The 14,213-nt window shown below is 36.6% G+C and overlaps 1 protein-coding gene across 5 annotated transcripts in view; it reads left to right on the forward strand.

Annotated features, from left to right (window-relative positions):
• GRIA3 (glutamate ionotropic receptor AMPA type subunit 3) overlaps nucleotides 1-14,213 on the forward strand; it is a 307,596-nt gene that overhangs the window by 229,763 nt on the left and 63,620 nt on the right. For all 5 annotated transcript variants that reach the window (XR_004668776.3, XM_008976733.5, XM_003823129.4 and 2 more), the window contains one exon: nucleotides 4,183-4,559. Coding sequence is in view for 4 of the 5 variants with exons in the window: in XM_008976733.5 (XP_008974981.1) it covers nucleotides 4,183-4,559 (377 nt within the window). In the remaining variant the exon portion in view is untranslated. The remainder of the gene's footprint in view (nucleotides 1-4,182; nucleotides 4,560-14,213) is intronic.

Raw genomic sequence — 14,213 nt, forward strand, 5'->3', positions numbered from 1 at the left:
TCAAACTCCTTTCTGTACCTTCTAGAAAAGACCCCAAATTCCTTAAATTCATTCCAAAATAATTTTCTCATGTGAATGCCTTCTTATTTCTTTTTTCTAAAACAAACAAGTAACAATTTCTCCTAGAACTATCTTTTAGACTTAAAAGATGAAAAATACTGGTTAAATTAAGTAATTAAATTCAAATGAAATCAAGTGAGAAATGATACTATAGGGGTATTTGCATGCTCTGAGCAGGAGACAGACATGTTGGCAAAGAGAGGAAGTGGCTTTATCTGTGAATTCTCTTGGCATGACAAGACTCTTTCTAACTGATTCAGACTCTCTCTGCCAAAAAAAAAAAAAAAAAAACACTCTGCTAGCTTTCTGGCCAACTCATTCTCCTCAGTACCCTTTTTTACTATGACCAGGTCTAGCTTCAGGCAAAAGGGTAAAATAGATGAAAATTTGTCTTTGGCTCCCCTCTAGTTAGTAACGTGGAACTGGAAATTCAGAAGTTAGCCACGATGAGACGAGAGTTGAAACCATAGGTAACAATACTGAGGGATGAAAGTGAAGGACAGAACCTTAAAGAACAAACCTTCATTGATTATCTCCTAAGACAAGCACTCTGAATAGTCCCTTGGGGTACAAAGGTGCACCTTAATTGAGAGAGCAGAACTAGGAAGGAAAGTCAAAGAAGGAACATTCAGAGAGGTAGGAGGAGAACCTGTAGTCTTTCATAACAGAGAGCTAAGGAAAGCACGTACATAGTGCAAAAGGCCAATGGCATCACACAAGCAGTTAATGTCTGAAGGAAGATATTTGAATTTAGTAGCCAAGTATATAATTCAAGAAACAATTTCAGTAATTTGGAGGGGCTGGAAATTAAGTCTCAGGGGTATAAGGAGAAAGTGGTGTTGATATCAAGACAGTAAAGCTGTCTTTTTTCAATAATACTGGTGGTGTTAGGGAGGGATGTAATGTGGTTAAGAAGGCAGCAGGATCAAAAGGTGGGAGGAGTGTTTTCTGTTTCATTTTTGTTTGTTAGTAAATAGGATTACCTGAAAATGATTTTAAGTGAATAAAACAGATCAATGATTTTCAAATTATAGCAAGCATTACAACAAACTGGAAGGCCACATGAGTCTCACGCCTCCACAATTTCTCATCCCATACATCTGGGGTGGAGCCCGAGAACTGGCATTTCTTTTTCTTTTTCTTTTTTATTTTTTTTATTATATTTAAGTTCTAGGGTACACGTGCACAACGTGCAGGTTTGTTACATAGGTATACATGTGCCATGTTGGTTTGCTGCACGAATCAACACGTCATTTACGTTACGCATTTTTCGTAATGCTATCCCTCCCCCAGCCCCCCACCCCCGACAGGCGCCAGTGTGTGGTGTTCCCCCACCTGTGACCATGTGTTCTCATTGTTCAACTCCCACCTATGAGTGAGAACATGTGGTGTTTGGTTTTCTGTCCTTTTGATAGTTTGCTGAGAATGATGGTTTCCAGCTTCATCCATGTCCCTGCAAAGGACATGAACTCATCCTTTTTCATGGATGCATAGTATTCCATGGTGTATATGTGCCACATTTTCTTAATCCAGTCTATCATTGACGGACATTTGGGTTGGTTCCAAGTCTTTGCTATTGTGAATAGTGCCGCAATAAACATACATGTGCATGTGTCTTTATAGTAGCATGACTTATAATCCTTTGGGTATATACCCAGTAATGGGATCACTGGGTCAAATGGTATTTCTAGTTCTATATCCTTGAAGAATTGCCACACTGTCTTCCACGATGGTTGAACTAATTTACACTCCCAACAACAGTGTAAAAGCGTTCCTATTTCTCCATATCCTCTCCAGCATCTGTTGTTTCCTGACTTTTTAATAATCACCATTCTAACTGGTGTGAGATGGTATCTCATTGTGGTTTTGATTTGCATTTCTCTGACGACCAGTGATGATGAGCATTTTTTCATGTGTCTGTTGAACTGGCATTTCTAACAAGCTCCCAGGTGACTCTTTTGCTGCTAATCTAGGACCCATACTTTAAGAGCCACCGGAATAGATTAATGGAGAAGGGAAAAATTAAAGATGTAAAAGAGATAGCAGATAGAGCTGGGTTTTAAGAAGCGACAAAGAAATATAGAATGCATGGAATAAGTTGATCAAATCTTAGAAAGTGTCACTTTCTGTGAGATGGAAACACACAGAAGAAATGTATAAAGATGCTGCAATATGTTGACAAAGTTGGGGGAGGGGGAACTGAGATGATAGAGCTTATATCAAATGGCTTCCATCTTCTCAGTAAAGAAAGAGGCAAGATCATCTGCAGAGAGGATAGGACTGATAAGGATTAGGAACTGGGAAAAGTTTGAAATAAGCATCATCCACAGACACAGAGGAGAATCTACTTTTGGGGGGATAGATGGGTTTAATTTTAGAAATGATGAGTTTGAAATGGTGGTGAGCCTCCAAGGTAGATTTGACCAGTAGGCAGTTGGCTTCAATAAACCCATGCTTTCTGCAACTTCCACTAGGATGTAAAGGATGTAGGATGCCCTCCATGCAGGTAAGTATTTTTGTCTGTTTTGTCTGTCTTGTTCACTGCTTCATTCCTAGCACCTAGAATAGTGCTTGGCACAGAATAAAGACTCAAATTTGCATTGGAATGAACCTAAGAGGGGTTGGCTAAGGTTGATAATTGCATATAAAAGTAGTGTATAGTAGAAACCTGCAAGTATCTATGGAGTTAGAACATTATGTTCATTAAGCAACTGGGTTCTGGAATCTGAAGACCAGGGTTCTAATCCCAGCCTCTCTGTGCTTTAGTTTCTCCATCTCCAACATGGGAATGGTGATTGTACCAATATCAAGGTTACTGTGAGAATTAAATGACATAGTAAGTGTAATGTGCTTAGCAAAGTGCCTCATATAGAATAAGCACTCAATAAATGTTAGCTAGCTGTTTACCATCTGCATTTCCCTTTCAACTAATTAAGGAGTATTCCTCAACTGGTTTATCATAAGTAATTCAAAGGAGTAAAATTTCATTTCTTTGAAAATATACTCTATATCAGACTTCCCTACCTCTGCCCTTTGGTAGGGGTATTGAGGCATTACTGTTCTGAACATAGAAAAAAAATGATCAAAACTTGTGTTTTCACTTCATATATGATATACCATCCAAAAGCCTTTCCTTAGTCAGAAGGATTTTTCTTTGTGTGCATTTTAAGGCCTGGCCTCAGACTATGACTTACTACTGTTGGAAAGGAACAATTACAGAAAACAAAAGAAATAAATGTAGAAAATCCTAGTGCCTATTTTCAAGGGATTAATATAAAAAACATTGCCTGCCTTTGCCTAAGTTAATTGTGCAGTGCACTACTGACATTTATTTTATTGATTCAATACATGTGAGTGCTACACTGATATTATCACTAGAAAATATAGCTTACTACATAAATTGTGTTCTGACAACTGTTTTACCCTTGTTATTGCCCAGGCAAAATTCTTTCATGTTTGCATATGTCATATACAATAATCAACAACTTATTTTTTAGGCATCTACAGTTTCTTTAGTTTAGAATCTGTTGCAGTGATACATACAAAAATAGAAGATTGAGTCTCTGCCTTCAAAAAACCTGTTTTAAAAGATATGCTTTCAAAAAAATTCAAGAATAACATAAGACAGCAAACACCTAAGAATTAAACTGCTGTGGCCCTGTGTGGCACCTCATGGTGTAGAGTGAAGCAGATATAAGAAGTATAGGATATTATGCCTGCTCCACAAGAATTTTCAGTCAAGTGAGGGAGATAAGACATAAGAACATGAAAATTAAAATAAGAAAACGACAGTTAAATAGTGACATGTCCCAAGGCAGTACAAGTTGTATTATAAGGTAGCAAAAACACACTATTAGGAAAAGAAAGCAGAGTCGGTTGCTCTAAGCCAATGTGTCTCAGAAGACAAAAGGCCAGCACCCTTTCTTTAATTTACCATCAAGTTAAAGCACTTTAGAACCCACTGAATGCTACCACTTTTCTAACCTAAGCATTGATAATTCAATTGGTTGTAAAGATTTAGGACTTGATATTTTCACCAAAGAAGTATATTAAGCGACAAATAACTGATTAAAGACTGTCTCTAAAAGTCATATATGTTTTCTTTTTTTTCTTTTTTTTCAGAGAGCTGATATAGCTGTTGCTCCACTCACTATAACATTGGTCCGTGAAGAAGTCATAGATTTTTCAAAGCCATTCATGAGCCTGGGCATCTCCATCATGATAAAGAAGCCTCAGAAATCAAAACCAGGCGTATTCTCATTTCTGGATCCCCTGGCTTATGAAATCTGGATGTGCATTGTCTTTGCTTACATTGGAGTCAGCGTAGTTCTTTTCCTAGTCAGCAGATTCAGTCCTTATGAATGGCACTTGGAAGACAACAATGAAGAACCTCGTGACCCACAAAGTCCTCCTGATCCTCCAAATGAATTTGGAATATTTAACAGTCTTTGGTTTTCCTTGGGTGCCTTTATGCAGCAAGGATGTGATATTTCTCCAAGGTTTGTTTTTGTGGCATACTCAATGCCTCATTGCATTTTATGGTCATACTCCATTCGTGTACATATGGTATTCATCCATCTCAACTCCAGATTTTTTTCATTTAACATTCCATCAAATGACAGATTATCATCAAGCCATTGTGTTTGCTTATGTCCATAAAGTGAGTGTGTCATTGGTGTTGCTTTGAATGTCTTTCATGCATTTCTATGGTATTGTATATACATTAAAACAAACATTTGAACTCTGGATAAAGGCAACATTGCCACTAATATTAATATTATTCAGATAAAGTAAATACTAAATCTTCATCAGATCAAACAGACATGGTTTCCTAATTAATTGTACTGAAGTGTTTTCTCATTTCTAAAGAGATTGGATCCAGACAAAATTTAAAAGAACATAGAACTCTTCTTTAAATCCCTCCTACCTTCTCCTTTCAATGCCCTCCCTTTTTCATTTTGCTCTCAGACTGCCTACAACTATCCATTATAGTATCCCACCCAAGTTTTCTAGTTAAAACTATAAAACTTCTCAAAGAAAACATAGGAGAATATCTGTTTTACCTTGGTTTGGACAAAGCGCTCTTAGATAAGACACAAAAAGCACAATCCATTAAAAATTTGATAAACTGGACTTCATCAAAATTCAAAACCTTGCATTTAAAAAGACGTATTAAGAAAATGAAAAAAAAAAAACCCGACTGGGAGAAAACATTAGTAAATCATGTGTCTGATAAAGGACTTGCATCCAGAATATATAACACCTCTTACAACTCAATAAAAAGAAGACAATCCAATTTTTTAATGGACAAAAGATTTGAATGGACATTTCCCCAAAGAAGATATATAAATGGCTAATAAGCACAACAAAAGATACTCAACATTGTTAGCCATTAGGGAAATGCAAATTAAAACCACAATGAGATGCTTCCATACATCCTCTAGAATGGCGGCAATCAAAAAGATAGGCAATACCAAGTGCTGATGACAATGTAGAACAACTGGAACTTTCATCCACTAGTAGTGGGAATGCAAAATGCTACAGCCACATTGGAAAATAGCTTGGCAGTTTCTTATCAAGTAAGATATATACTTAAAATATAACACAGCAATTCTATTCTTAGCTATTTACCTAAGAGAAAGGAAAACATATTCACACAAAAAGTTATACACAAATGTTCATAGTAACTTTATAATATTAAAAAAGTAGAAACAACCCAAATGTCTATCAACTCGTGAATAAATAAACAAAATATTTTATATCTATATAGTGGAATACTATTCACCAATTAAAAAGAACAGACTACTGACACATCTACAACATGGATGAACCTTAAAAATGTTATGCTGGGCCGGGCGTGGTGATTCATGCCTGTTATCCCAGCACTTTGGGAGGCCAAGGCAGGTGGATCACCTGAGGTCAGGATTTCAAGACCAGCCTGGCCAACATGGTGAAACCCCGTCTCTACTAAAAATACAAAAAATTAGCTGGGCATGGTGGTGGGCACCTGTAATCCCAGCTACATGAGAGGCTGAGGCAGCAGAATCACTTGAACCTGGGAGGCGGAGAATGCAGTGAGCCGAGGTTGCGCCATTGCACTCCAGCCTGGGCAACAAGAGCAAAACTCAGTCTCAAAAAAAAAAAAAAAGTTATGCTAAGTGAAATAAGCCAGATGCAAAAGGCCACATATCATGCCATTTGAATCCCATTTATTGAATATCTCATATTGTATGATTCTATTTGTCCAGAATAGGCAGTCTACAGAGACAGAAAGTACGTTAGTTGTTGCCAAGGGCTTGCAGGGAGCAGAGAGGGGATAATCAGGGCCAGTATCAGGGTGAGGCAAGTGAGCCTGAGTAAAGCAAGTACAGGGATCACATCCAAGCTTTATTTAAAATTTTGATATTATGCATTAATTTTTTAAATATTGGACTAAAATTCTATTTATCTTGATTAATGAGATTTTGATGCCCCTTTAAACTTTGCATGTGGGGGAGTTGCCTCACTTGCCTCATCCTAGTCCTAGGCCCGCCAGGATTAACTGCAAATGAGCATGAAGGAACTTTTTAGGGTGATAAAAATGCTCTAAAATTGGATCGTGATGATAGTTGCACAACTCTACGTTTACTAAAATCACTGATCGTACACTTGTATTGGTGAATTTTATGGTATGCAAATTTTATCTAAGAAAAGCAAAATATTGAACATGAATGTCCTGAGCCTCACAAACTTAGTCTAAACCTAAACAAATATGGTGGTGAATTCTTAATCATAATACATTGTAGGCGACTGTAACATCTTTATATTTTGAGACAAAAAAGTTGTAGGTTTTGGTAAACTTGAACATTAATCCAAATACTGACCAGAGTCAATTATACAAACACATTAGGGATTTTCATGTGAAATATAAAGACTCAGAAGAGTCCTACCATGTTTTTACAGCATACTTCATTTTGAGGTTATCCACTTGGACCATAAAACATTTAAAAAGAAGCTTTGCAGCATAACTAATTGGTAACCATATTCAGCAGCTTTTTAAAATAGTCTGTATGGGGTATGCCTCATTTATCGAAGTCACACTTTTTTTGGCTTTTCTCAATCTGCTTGATTACATTCTCCAAATTATTTCACTCCCTGTTCCTTTTGTGCTTAGAATGTATGTCATTTTTTGTATTATCTGGGAGTTTATTTTGCTAGTTTCTTTATTTTTTGAAATGTTCACTTCAAGAGACTATGGTTTCTGAATGATCCTATAATTAAATGATTTTTAACATGGCTGGTAATCTATGTTGAGACAATACTACAGAGTCATTAAGGCTCAAGATTTTATTGGTTTCTGTAAGTGAATTTTCAGAACTAAGTTTGTGGTATCCCCATTGGAGTGCTGCATACTACTCTGCATACTCAAAAAGCACTCTTCTCATTTTTAGAAGAATTTATATATATATTGATTCATTAAGTAATAACTTAAAGATTATGGCCTGAAAATGACAAGTTGAACAGGTTTGTTAATGTCTTATAGTAGAATGTAAGCTGTGGCTCTTCTTTGGCACTGAGATATATCAAATGCTTTTTTTCAAAGTATGTATTTTATTATACTAAACTAGACACTGTCATAAAGAGCAATGGCTTTCAAAATTTTTTTACCATGACCCACAGTAAGAAGTAAATTTTCCATCACAACTCAGTATACACATATGTATATAACCAAAGGTTCACCATACTTTACCCTTACGATGTGCAATGCACTCCGATATTTTCTATTGTGTCATTTTTTTTTTAATTCTCGTTACAATTCAACCCAGAAATAGGGCACACAACCTACAGAATAACACTAGCCTAGAGTAACAAATATTATTCTTACTATACTTTTAAGTAATAAATTATTGCCTTTATGAGCTCTATGTTTTCCACCATATGGGTGATCCCTCCTCCAATATTGTCTTTTGTGTGTCTTTTGAAATAAATTATACCTTTAAGCCTTTTAATAAAATGTTATGCTTCTTAGCATATTTCTGATATATACTAGTGAAGAGGAAACATGTTTCTCCTTGTCTTGAGAGCTCTATTCATTATATGTTTGTGCTCAATTGTATAACAGCAATCACTGTGATGTTTCTAGAACTATTAACAGATTTAGAAATTTCTGATAATAACACAGTTGTTACTCTAAGATTTGTGGTTGCCTTGACTGCAAACACCAGCAGTATACTTTATTTCTGTTTAATGGCCACGGTTGGAATGCAAACTCTTCAGAAAGCCCAGAATGTGAGCATGCATTATACACTCTGACTTTTCTCAAAATTGAAGCAATTCAAGAAATTATGAGACCACATTTTAAAGTAGAATTTAAGTATTAGAGCAGGAGAAAATGTCAGACATAAATTAGCCCAACTGCTTCCATTTACTGGGGGCAGAGGGACAACAACCACCTTCCCTCAGCTCCCACTGTGTATAGGCACTTTACCTCCATTATCAGGTGGATTTTAATCCTCAAAACACCACTGCAGCGTGGGCATTATACTTATTTTTAAGTTGAAGAAGGTGATAGTCAGATTAAATAATTTGCCCAGCCACACAGCTAATGGCAGAGCCTGAGTACAAACCAAGCTCCAATTCCAAAACATGCTCTTTCCACTTCATGCTGCTTTTTCCCATATCACAGACAAGGGAACAGCACCCGAAGGATGATGTGATGAAATCCAAGGTCATGGAGGTTTTCAGAGGCAACAGTATGATTATTTCCACTACTGCACACTGCCTCCCACTACCAACCTGAAGTTGCACTGTTTGTTCCATTCCTCTCCTCATGCTCAGGCATAAGAGCTGTTTTCCATTCTTTCAACCTCTAAAGAAACTCTACCTTTTTTCTGGTTTTCAATGAAAGAAGGCAGTGAGCATTTAAAATATTATCGAGAGTGTGTATGCTCAAAGTAAGAGACTGGGAAATCAGAAACAAGACATCATGAGAAAAACTGATGGCATCATTACATTTCCACCAAATTATTCACAGCTACCTAGAAGCTTAAAGAGTCTATGTCAATATTAGGTTTGAACTACCATAATTGTTCAGAGTGAATAAGTTTGTTCTACATGAAGCTGGAGGCTGAGCTAACTCTAGAGAAGGTAATCAATATAATAACCTGAGGTTTTGTCCTCATACAAACTGATTTATTAGGAGGAGTCGGTGGAAGGTACGAGGAGATTCAATTCAACCTTTTTCCCCCTGAGTGGGGAAGGAGAAGACAGGCAGTGGGTACAGGCAGATGGAAGAAGCATAGTGGTTAAGCACGTGGGCACTGGAGTTAGCCTCACTAGATTCACAATCTGCTTAGCAGTTGTGTAACCTGGGGCAAATCACTAAACCTTGCTAAGCCTCAGTTCTTCATCTGTGAAATAAAAAGCACAGTGCCTAGCATGTAAGTTCTCAATAAATAATAGCCATTGTCATTATTAAATTGGCTGCACATAATCATGCTAGTTTCACAAATACTAACAGCTAATATAACATTTGCATTTTAGTTCCTAAAACTCCTTGGGAATACAGTTGAAATACCAGTTAGTATCAAAGAGCTGACCTCTGATGAGAAATAACCAGCAACATTCCTTCTTGAACTTGCTTTTGTTAAAGATTACAACTCTTGCAAATATTTTTATTGTATTATTCTACTATGTCTTACTGATATTGGCTGGAAGTTATAACTTTATTTTTAATACGAAATTTATTTCCTTTGTAAAACTTGGATAGAACCACTAAGCAGTCCAGAGTCCAAGTCCTTCCAGACAAATGCTCCCCCTGCTAACTTTCTGTGCACCTGCAGGGACATCTGAGGGCTAGATAAATTGAAGACATGAGAGTTGGGGGAATTATTACAGAGAAAATGGAAAGAACAGATGAACTTGAACCTGATTACTGTGTATAGATGTTTCCAAAGGTGTTACTCTCCTGTTAAGTTTTCAAGATATGAAGTACTTTGTTGAAGAGGGCAGGGGATCTGTCCAGATTAGTTGACACGTAGATCCTCCTTTAAAATGTAAAGTATGTGCAGAATAATAAAAGACATGAAGGGTATAGAATAAATGAGATCAAAGACAATAGGATTTTTGGCTATATTTTAAGCATACCCTTTCCTCTGCTGATGTATGACCACTGTCTTTATCTTACTGCAAATTCACTTCAAAGTAGTAGTGATGTAATAATAAATTAATGAGGTAATAGCAGAATTTTTATTACAACTACTTCATGGATTTTCTGGCTAAAAGCTGTAGTTTTCAGTCTTTGGGACATGGTTACTTACTCCCATCAGAGAAGACTGTAAGAACCAAAGATTGATTCTGCACATTTTTTAAAAATCTGCCACAGACATGGCATTAAATGGAGTATAGAAATGATGCATACTTTGGAAGAAAGAAGAGAAAAAAAGGAATGATAAAGAGTTTGTACAATAGAGAAGCAGTTTTCAGTCCCAGCTCTTCATCTTGTAAAGCTAGTAAAGTGAAGATTATAAAATTTACTTACAAGATGAAGGTTATAGCACATAGCTCACTTTTATTATCATTTCAAAGGTCATAAAATATATTTTATTATTAACTCAGAAAATCTAGTTCTTTATTATTACAGATAACAAGAGCATTGTATATTATTTGATGTACGTATTTTGCAGTGCTTTTTATATGTCTGTTTTCCTCTTGTTGCTAATTTACTTTCATTAACTTCACGCCTCCTCTTACATTTCCTCAAAAGGTATGATACGCTTCTTATAATGCACTTTTATAAACACTAAATGTGCAGCATTTTACAGCCATTTCATTATGCTAACCTTGAAATCTGTCTTGTGCAACAAAACTATTTGAAATGAATGTTAAACATTTTGTAGCTGCATTAATGGAGGGAAAGATACTGGAAAATGACAGGTCTTTTTAACTCAACTATAAAGTCTTGTCTTATTTTAATAGATCCTTTATAAAATGTGATGGGATTGACCCATCAGTCACTTTTTATATAACCTCCATGTGAAATGTGAGTTTAAGTGGCTATAGTTTCCCTAATGAGAAAAGGTAAATGTAAAAATGCCTATGGAGCTTCTTCCCTGTAGGTTCCACTGCACTTTTTCTCAGTGAAAGGATTGAGGCACTTAATGCTAAACAAGGGAATAAAGTGGTGGAAATTCCATCAAATCTTTTGTCTAAGCTACTACTGTTTTGAGGCGAGAATGTTGAATGCAAGCTTGTGCATTCCACACTGATTCCACTGAAGCTCCTTTTCTATCTCTGCTGAGGTATGCAGGTACTGTTATACCATTTTTATGTGGGTAATCACCCAAATTCTCCATGATCATAGGTATATCATGACATTAACCACAAAATTGCCAAAGTCAATAACCATGTAGACAAGAGGCCATGAAAATGACCATTTTGCATTTAGATTTATTTTCAGTCATGTCAACAACCAACAGCTGAGTCATTCAGATCAACCACATGATGATCTGAGTCAGTACTAAAGTGGCCAAAATAACCAGATTATGATGTGCAGGCTTGATTTTAGATCAGACTGACACAGCCACAGTCCATTAGCCTCAATACAATGGCACAGTGTAATTTCCATAAATTACTGTATTTTTCTCCACATTGTCAAGTAGACAATGCATAAACTACCATTAGTATTCACAGCAGCAAAATATACCTCTTTCCATATCAAACTGTGATTCTGGAATTACTCCAAAGTCAGTTTTCTCCTTGGTCTGGCAAAACCTCATCATTCCAAATAAAAATGACAGTCACAGTTCTGTCCCAAATGAACAACAGATAATAAACAATAATTATACAAATATGTTTGGTTTTCATGCCACTATATTTCTCAGTGTTTGGAGAAAATTTGTACCTTCTATAACTTGCACACCATTTTGGATTTTCTTATACAAAATACGGGTATTTTATACTACAAAAATGTGGGTATTTCTCTCCTAGTGTATAAGTTTAAATGTTTTATTTTCTATTCTGCCTCTCTGTGCCTCAGTTTCTTTATCTGTAAAATACCTCTGTTTGCTTATCTTTAAAATAGTACCTAACCATAGGGATAGAGAATTAAAATAGTTGGCACAGGTAAAGCAATTAGAACAGAGTCTGGCACACAAGAAGTGCTCAATAAGTATTAGCTATAATTGTTATCATTTTTGTTCCTCTATTACTATGGATGTTTCTTTGGAATGTTAATCTTTTATATAGCAAAATTATTTCTAGAGTCAGATCAGTTCAGAATAAATTAAATGTATGTGGCAACAATGAAGAAAGACTCTGAAAGGTCTAAATGCATAATCAAAACACCCTGTATACTTTTAGCATTCAGAAGTGTGACACATTCTTTTCTGACTCATCCAGATGTTTTTACTTCTGATTAAAAGAGAAATGTTCTCAGATGAAATCCTGAGATAGCGTAACTGTTAGAAAAATCTACTGCAAAGCAGATTTTCAAATTCAAAAAGCTAAAAGTGATCATGTTCAGGAAATAAATAAGGGTTGTCTCAGGAATCCAGGGATGAACAGGAACTACAGATTTAAAAAAAATCAAGTCAGTTTGTTATAGTTAACCAATAATAAATATTTATCAAAATACCTGCCAAAATTATTCAGAGTGTAGCATCTAAAACAACTGAGTTTTCCAGAGGCCAGAAAAAGGTTATCTTGGGACACAGGAATTTAAATTTGCTTTAAAGTGGTGAAATGCTGGTACAGACAGAGAAGAGCTTGATTTGCCGGCTCTCAGCCCAGAACTACCCTCTTCCCACAGAGCTTGGAGATATGCCAGGCTCCTACGCCTATTCTTGACTTTATGACAGAGTGGGTTCTCTTCCTGTGAGTTTTTCTGGGCATGGGAGAACATAGCGTAACTAGGATGGAGCTCTGCCACACAGCAGAATTATCCTAAGGATGATGTGGCAATGTTTTATAAAACCTAGGGAGCAGATTTTCATTTCTGCAGACAGAGCCAGCCTTCAGCAACACTGTGAAGGAGATGAAGTTTTCTGAGTACAAGCCATTACCCATCACTGAGCATTCAATTCCCTCACACTGTCCAATAACTTCTTATGGTCCCTGTCTCTGAGGAACACTCATGATGCAGGACCAAACTTGCAACCCTGTCTGCACCTTGAGAGTTTTATAAAGTGCTGCTGCTTAGTCCCAACCCCCAGGGTTATGATTTAATTGGTCTTGAAGCCTAGGCAAGGTTTTTTGTCTTTTTGTGTTGACGTGTTTTGACTGAAGCTCCCTAGATGATATTGATATGCAGGCAGAACTGAGAATCACTGATGTAGAAGAACAATGTTTCTCAGTTTGGTCTGCAGACCACTTGCAGCAGAATCACCTGTGATGCTTAAGAAGTGCAGATTCTTGGGCATTCAGCTATTCTGAATCTGCATTTTAACAAACACCTCAGGTAATGCTGATGCACAGTAACATTTAAGAACAAAAATTTCCCCTTATTAAAACTTACCCATCTTCTTTCCCATTCCCTACTAACTGAATAAACAGTGGGTGCTGTTGAAGTAATGTGTTACATTTTGATCAAGCCTCCTGAAAACAACACAGAGCGTGATTCCAATAGAATTTCTCCATCAGACCAGGAGGATGATTTTGTTTTCGTTTTCTGTGTGTGGGGGTGGAAGGGGGTGTGGAGGAAGCAAGCCTTTTGATGCCTCTAATCCCACTATACAGGTAGTTTCCTACTTCACTTGGAGTCTGCCCTGAGTGGTTAAGGCTTAGTTGTCAAAGGAGAAAGTTTCTAATCTCCTGGGCCCCAAAAGCTATTTATATGAAGATGATAAGAAATATTATCATCTACCTCCTTGCCTTATGGATGACCAACTCCACAAAATAGCAATGTCTTTGTTAAATTTATTAAACTCAAAGTGAATAGTGCTCATTTTCCAGCACCTACCCATTTATCTTCAAGTGAGAAGAGGTTTTTGACTATGTTTCTCTCATGACATTACCTTGTAGCAGTGGTTTTCAACCTTGGTTGCACTTTGTAATCACCTGGTGAGCTTTAAAAAATTTAAATGTCTGCGTCCTACCTCCCAAGTTCTGATTTAATTGGTGGGCCTGAGCATGAGTTTCTTTTTAAGATCCTAGGTGATTTTAATGTGGAGCCAAGG

Source organism: Pan paniscus, chromosome X, assembly GCF_029289425.2.
Source record: "Pan paniscus chromosome X, NHGRI_mPanPan1-v2.0_pri, whole genome shotgun sequence".
Taxonomy (NCBI): domain Eukaryota; kingdom Metazoa; phylum Chordata; class Mammalia; order Primates; family Hominidae; genus Pan; species Pan paniscus.